This window comes from Branchiostoma floridae, chromosome 14 (assembly GCF_000003815.2).
Source record: "Branchiostoma floridae strain S238N-H82 chromosome 14, Bfl_VNyyK, whole genome shotgun sequence".
NCBI classification, from domain to species: domain Eukaryota; kingdom Metazoa; phylum Chordata; class Leptocardii; order Amphioxiformes; family Branchiostomatidae; genus Branchiostoma; species Branchiostoma floridae.
Genome location: NC_049992.1, coordinates 16126019 through 16133192, shown reverse-complemented (window position 1 = coordinate 16133192; position 7174 = coordinate 16126019). Strand labels below are relative to the sequence as shown.

The 7174-nt window shown below is 39.9% G+C and overlaps 2 protein-coding genes across 2 annotated transcripts in view; one reads left to right on the top strand and one right to left on the bottom strand.

Annotated features, from left to right (window-relative positions):
- Positions 1 to 4782, top strand: part of LOC118430418 (beta-1,3-galactosyltransferase 6-like) — a 6909-nt gene extending 2127 nt beyond the window's left edge. The window contains exons 3-4 of the mRNA XM_035841278.1: positions 2528 to 3362; positions 3873 to 4782. Coding sequence (XP_035697171.1) covers positions 2539 to 3362; positions 3873 to 4080 — 1032 coding nt within the window. The 5' untranslated portion in view covers positions 2528 to 2538 and the 3' untranslated portion in view covers positions 4081 to 4782. The remainder of the gene's footprint in view (positions 1 to 2527; positions 3363 to 3872) is intronic.
- A 320-nt stretch (positions 4783 to 5102) lies between these two features.
- LOC118430178 overlaps positions 5103 to 7174 on the bottom strand; it is an 8915-nt gene continuing 6843 nt past the window's right edge. The window contains exons 5-6 of the mRNA XM_035840887.1: positions 6683 to 6874; positions 5103 to 5894 (exon numbers count right to left, since the gene is read on the bottom strand). Of these exons, the coding sequence (XP_035696780.1) occupies positions 5799 to 5894; positions 6683 to 6874 (288 nt within the window). The 3' untranslated portion in view covers positions 5103 to 5798. The remainder of the gene's footprint in view (positions 5895 to 6682; positions 6875 to 7174) is intronic.

Here is a 7174-nt window from a genome sequence, read left to right as displayed (position 1 = left end):
ATAAAAAGAAAAGATAACCACTGTCCGATAATTGGTAGTATTTTTTCTGAATCACCGTAGTTTAATACTGTGTGTCGAAATGGGTCCATGAAAGCCATGAAGATATTTTCACGCAAGTGGATGACATAACGATTTTATAAAAGATGTGTCATCGGTAACAGCCATGAAATGCGCTTCAAGTTTCTGCCGACGTTTTGCATCTTCCGCAATACGTCCTGCAATCTTCCGCAGAATTAGAACACATAACGTTAAAAAAAAAATTCTGGACGTCCCGCAATCATCTGCAAAAATTGTATGAAAGACGCCAGAAGGTTTCCGCATACGCAAGAGATATGTTGCACATGTACATAGTACAATAGTAGTTGAAGGTAGGAGGTCCATAACAGATCAGTCAGAAAACATTTTTATTTCCCAAACAAAGGTGCTTTAATCAAGAAAGTGTGGTCTTCATTTTTTGGTCCATCTACCTATGATAAGCAACTGGGTTGACGGCTCAGCAATAGAAAATGCTCATTAACTGGACCTCATTAACATAATTTATCAAAAGGTTTGTATTCATTGAATTGCTCTGATAATAAACATGATTTGTGAACAGGTTTGGCGCACGATGAGATATACGCAATTGTTCTTGTCAAAATCACTTAAATCAGTTTCTTTTTGTACAGTTTTGTGAAAAGGTTATGATATGGCTATTTTAAGAACCACATTCAAAGTATGCAAGCGTAGACAACTTAGTACATGAGTGGTGTGTACATCCTTGAATTTTCAGGACCTCATTAACATAATTTATTAAATGTTTTTATTTATTGAATTCCTCTAATAATAAACATGTTTTGTGAATGGGTTTGACGCACCATGAAATATACGCGACTGTTCTTGGCAAAATCACTTAAATCAGTTTCTTTATGAACAGTTTTGTGAAAAATACATAATGTGGCCATTTTATAAACCACATTCTAAAGTATGCGAGCATAGACAACTGCTTGCGTGAATTATTGTTCCACATCACCTGGGGTAGCGCATAGTGTTAGCAGTTATTCACGCTGATGAAGTTAATCTGAAGTGTGATGTTTGCTCTATCTTGGCTTGGTCGCCTGGATCGCCATTCTGCTAGGGGAAGCCTTCGGGCCTACCCTATATACCTTTTGAGGAGCTGTCCAGCTTTGTTTTGTTTGTCTACCCCAACAAAAGTGGAGTCAAAACAAGCTCCTTGGTCAAACCAATGTGTTTTGCCCTTCGGGAAAACATTAAAAAATAATGTCGCATCAAGGGGTCGAAACCACATTTTCTGGGTTCAAAGTGATCGTCTGAAGTTACCTTTTTTCTTTAATTATTCATATTCTTAACGCCACAGCTGAGAAAACAAAACAAATCGCGACGATCACGGATGTCAATCATTCAGTAGCCATGGTAACCAATAAAGAAGCTATTCGTCTCTCAGTGGCGTTGCCATGGCCACATCCAAGCGGGGAAATCCCATCTGCCACGTTTGTTAACTTGTTGTCTAGGTGACCTGCATCGGAACTCTGTAGGAAAAAAAACCCGACATGAAACCATTAACTGTCGTCGGAAGGCCATCAGATTAATGTCGGAAGTTAAAAGTCCATCGGATAAGTGCCGTTATATCATTGGAAAATCGACATTGGAATACGGTTTTCCTACGAAAATCCAAAGGGCAAGACGGATCACCGTAAATTCCGACAAAAAACCATCATATTCCCACAGGCAGGCGCCGATGTTTTTCCGACATTTTTCTTGGGTAAACCCCACCTCCCCGTGCACTGTGGCTGGGCAGATATCAGACTCCCCACTGGAAAGCAGGTTAAAATACATTTAAAAATGCATGTCCATCAGAAAGCCACATGGTCTATTCAAGGAGGTTTTAACTACTAGTAGTATAACCTCCTTGGTTTAGTCAAGTAGGTTACATTCAATATAACCTCCTTGGTCTAGTTTATTACCATTCAAAGTAAGTTAAGAAACAGGAGATTGTTCTGCTCAAACACAGAAAAAAGGTCGCTCTTTGAAAGAAACTTCACCCTTGACCAAGTTTCTCCTGATTCTACCCGCAGAACCCAACAAGTAAAACTGCCCTTACAGCAACTTAAGACCTAATGGTAAGTCTTATGTCCAGAGTAGTTGGGTTGGATAACTGAAGAGGACCGAGCGATTCGGTCAAAAAATTCTGTTGAGAACGGTTTTACGAGTTGGCGAACACTTAATTACGGCCGCATGGCGCGTTGATACACCCGATCCCTCGATCTCGGAAGTTAAGCAACGCGCGGTCTGGACAGTACTTGGATGGGGTACCAACCAAGTGCGTCCGGATTGCTGTAGCCTCATGAAGCTTTCCACGAAATCATCTTTCGGGAGGGACATAAAACGGGGGTCCTGTGCTCGAGGAGGTGCCTCGACCACGTTAAACAGCCTCATTACCCACACTTTGGGTACCTACTGGCTGCAAAATACACCCAATATTATTATTATTATTATTAATGACTATTGGTAACCGCATTCTGTTCCTCAGATGTATGTGTGATGCTCCACCGGTTGTGCCGCAGGCGGGTCCCAGCCCCCGCAGTCGCCATCCTCATCTTCATCCTCCTGTACTTCGCCACCCTATACCTGCTGAACTGCAACATGACATATGAACAGTACAAAGTGCTGGAAAAGCAGAAGGCCATCAGAACTTCAGGTGGTCATTCTGATGGTGGAGGCGATAAAAACAGACATCACCAGGATGAAGTCACTGTCAAGGAGTATGAAGCATTTCTGGTGGTGCTTATAATGACAGGGCCAAAATATGTTGAGAAAAGGAACGCAATACGAGAAACCTGGTTTACATACGGGGATGATGTTCTGCAGAGGTTTGTTATAGGAACAGGAGCACTGGATGCGGATGAAAAGGCAGAATTAGAACAAGAAAACGAGGAGAATGGAGACTTGTTGCTCCTGCCAGACTTACAAGACTCTTACGATGTCCTCCCAAGAAAACTTCTCTTGATGTACAAATGGCTGAACGAGAATGTAGACTTCAAGTACATTTTGAAGGCAGACGATGATACGTTTGCAAGAATAGATCTCATCCAAGAGGAACTGAAGGGTAAAAGCAAGGAAAGATTGTACTGGGGTTTCTTTAACGGAAGGGCGAGAGTAAAAAGACGCGGGCCTTGGCAGGAAGGGGAGTGGGTTTTGTGTGATTATTATCTGCCGTACGCTCTGGGAGGAGGCTACGTGTTGTCAGCAGACTTGGTCCAGTTTGTGGCCCAGAACATAGAGTGGTTGAAGATGTACCACAGTGAGGATGTTTCCCTGGGGACATGGCTCGCACCACTGGAGGTGAAGAGGGAACATGACCCCAGGTGGGTTGGGCATACAGTTTAAATTCTCGTACGCAAAGCCTCAGAGATAAACTTGACCAAGAGAAACTGTCTAGTTGATTCTCTGATTGATTGGCTAAGAGCTGGTTAGAGGCCACATCCAAGAAGTGGAAACCCCAAAAGAGCCTCCCAAGTTATATTGTATAGGCCTCTTGTAAGGCTCTGCATAGGAGAATGATTATCATTATTGTAATCAAGTGGAACAAATTAGTGTTGTGTTTCATGTAATATAAATGTATCCTTCTGTAATGTTAAAAAATTTACTGATCAAAGACTGGATAAAAAAACTGAGGTAACTAGCTGCCCTAGACATAATAAGGGATCTATTGTCATATCATATTGCTACAGCTATATAGTTCTCTGCCTTAAATGTTTTTGATAATATAGTATGACTATGTAAAGGCAAATTATCCCATTGCTTGTATATGTAAGAAACCTATATTGCTGGTGTTTGCTTTAGATGATTCATATGGAACTTTATTTGTTTCCCAGGTTCGACACAGAGTACAAGTCCCGTGGCTGCAGTAATCAGTACCTGGTGACACACAAGCAGTCGGAGGATCAGATGAGAGAAAAGCATCACCAGTTACAGAGCAGTGGGAGACTGTGTCACACAGAAGTACAGTACAGAATGTCCTACACATATGACTGGAGTGGCCCTCCATCCAAATGTTGTACCAGGAAAGAGGGAGTACCATAAATCAAAGACATGTTACTAGAATACATACTGGATAAAATAAGGTTATGCCAACTTTAACACAAGGGACATTTTTGTGTTATGTGGATAGAGAATTTATATTAATTTGTGCCACTGTCCATGTGCCAAATAGACTTAACATGATAGACGGAAGACCACTACATGTCACCCCGTTTTCCTGTTCTGAAAGTGCCTCTCATTCCTAGATTTAGCCATTTTGCAACTTGGGAAACAAAATGGGATGTTAGGTTGTTTCTACTGTTGTTCTTCACATTGAAGTATCACCCTAACAACCTAATTTATTGTCAAAGAACTGGTCTAATCATACATTTGCTCTTTTGAAACAAGTATGTGGAACAGCAATGGATGTCCCCTACATTGTGATATTGTGGAAAAGACTAAACTTTACGTAACCAACACCAAGTTCGATTGGGACTTACCCCAAATTTTACATTGTGATATGTTCATTCAACTTCTGCCATAGCTTGAATTCAGACTAACTGTAACCGTATCTCACACAAAGACAACAAAAGAGCATTAAATGCTTTATCCTTTTATTTATGCTGCAATGCACATTAACAAATAGTGGATTGAGAGGGGAATGAGACTTCAGGTCATCACAGTAATAGCGGTAATCACACTTTTTTGATGTATATTTTGGATATACCACACATCAGTGGAATAAAGAATGATTAATTTCTCATATATATGTCTTCCAGGTTCCATTTAAACAGTGCAATTCTTTACCACATAATACATCATTCAGTGTGTATGTCCGTAAATGATGTCATTAGGTTGGAAAATCACTGGAGAACAAGGTATGTGTATTTTTTTTACAACCAGGATCTATATGCAATCCACACAACAGCAGTGTACCAGTCAGTATTGTAAACTGTCATTTGTATACAGATTCTGGTGGTGAATAAAGAACCTTAATTCCTTGTTATTCATCCATTCTTATTATAAAAGCAAATTGAATAGACACCAACGGTTTACTGCTAAAGCTCTTATCATAAGTGTGGTGCTGATATGGTAACTAAATGCATGGAAAATGTTACAGTTCTGAGTAAAATGTTACTTGAACAGCATGATTTCCATTTAACTCACTCTTTCAGAGTAGGGACAAAGACAAATTGATTATTATTGCAAAGTCTAGTGGAAATATTAGATTTTACTTAATTTTATGACTGTGTAATCATTTTGGATGTATCATGATTTCTTTTAAACACACCTTTGACTGTCTACATGTTACAAATTACCAAGGACATTACATAAGACATCCTTGATATCACCGACTAAAAAAAGAGAAAATGTTTTCTAGATTAAGACAAGTGAAACTCATTGTAGAGTATCTGACTTGGATTACTTCTGAACTATTCGAACAAAAAAAGATGAGAAAACTGGTCAGAAAAGGTTTATGTAGTGATTACAATAGAGACAAGTTAATCCAGCCTTCTGTGCATTTCACCAACTTACATGTATTTCCTTGGTCCATGGATATTCTATGGTAAAAATCTAGCAAGTGGTCAAGATGAAAATTGAAGGCTGGGAGGTAAACTTCCATGATACTTTATTCCCTAAAACTGTGTGTATCAAGTTAAAAATTACAGCCCTCAGACTCTCTTCATGTTGAATTTCAATTTAGCATTATCGGTGTGGCCATAGGTGTGCGTGACCCTGCCATCAATAGTAATTCTTAGTTCTAGAAGCTGTTGTCCGCTCTATGGCCTCTGTCTGCCGGCTGCCTTGTTGGCCCTCCAGACCATCTCATACGGGTAGGGGATCTCCACAGCACTGGCTGCATCCAGGTCATCCATCTATAGTAACAACAACATACAGGCAGAACCATCAGGACATATTATCTGTTACAAATGACATGTATGCAACATTCTTTTGTATGCAAGCAGATCACTCAAGTCAGAAATACCATCTGCGTATACATTTTAGTGGAGTTGTGCCAAGTATTTCTGAGGTCAATTCCTGCAAGAGCTTTGTATGAATATATAAGTATATGTGAAAGTTTGTTTACTATTCAATATTACCCCTGTAAAAAGCTGATAATCCTGTCCAAATTTTTTCATGACTGAAAACTGTTTTGTCACAATCATGATTACTTCTTTTTTCTGTATGAAACTCGTGTAAGCCAACGCAGTATTGAAAATTCACAAAGACTTTTCCAGTATTAAAAATTCACAAAGACTTTTCCAGTATCAATTTTCTGCAATAATAGGCACATAGATGAGCTATGAAAAAACAATGACCAGACATCAAACAGATACAACTTTCAGAAGTTCAACAAAAGTTCCCCTTTTCCACCTGTCTATTACTGCCCATAGTACCAATAAGCAAGAGTACTTTTTCTACCAATTGCTACTCTTAGGGGGTGGTCAACGCAATGTACATTGCACAGTTGCGGTACGATTGCAAATAGAGGGCATCCTTGGGATCCTTGTACATGTGTAATGCAAAATTCATTGTCATTCAATGTCTTTATTCCACAAATTCTGTCTTAGAGTTTAGTTAGTTACAGCCAGCACGAGAATCGTACAACATTAAAATCATATGATGGCCTATGACGATTGTGACCACTGTGATCCTTTAATACCTGTTGCTGTGTGAGTTCCCAGCCGTCTGCGGCCCCCATGTTGTCCTCCAACTGCTGCAGAGTCTTCACCCCGATGATGACCGAAGACACCACGTCCTTCTGCAGCAGCCAGCGGAGAGACACCTGGGCAACACTTTTACCTGCAGGTGGAGACAAACAACCTGAAGCAGCTGTAACTGCATTCCTACCTGCCTAGATGCGCAGGGCAGAAACTGAACCCTTGCTTCTATTTGTTAGGTTCCTCCATGTTGCACAGTCCAGGGCACTGGACTCTGCTACCTTTAATCTAAGATTTATACATTTTACAAGTGAGCTACTAACATTGGGACAAAATCTGAGTTAAAAAGAGCATACACATATGGCAGTACTCCCTGATGACAGATTTTGAAATAACTATGCATTGTAGATACGTTTGTGAAGGTTAGACATCCAGGATATGATAAATAGATGAAGGTTCAAACTCTTCTTTTGGATAATATCAAAATTTTATTC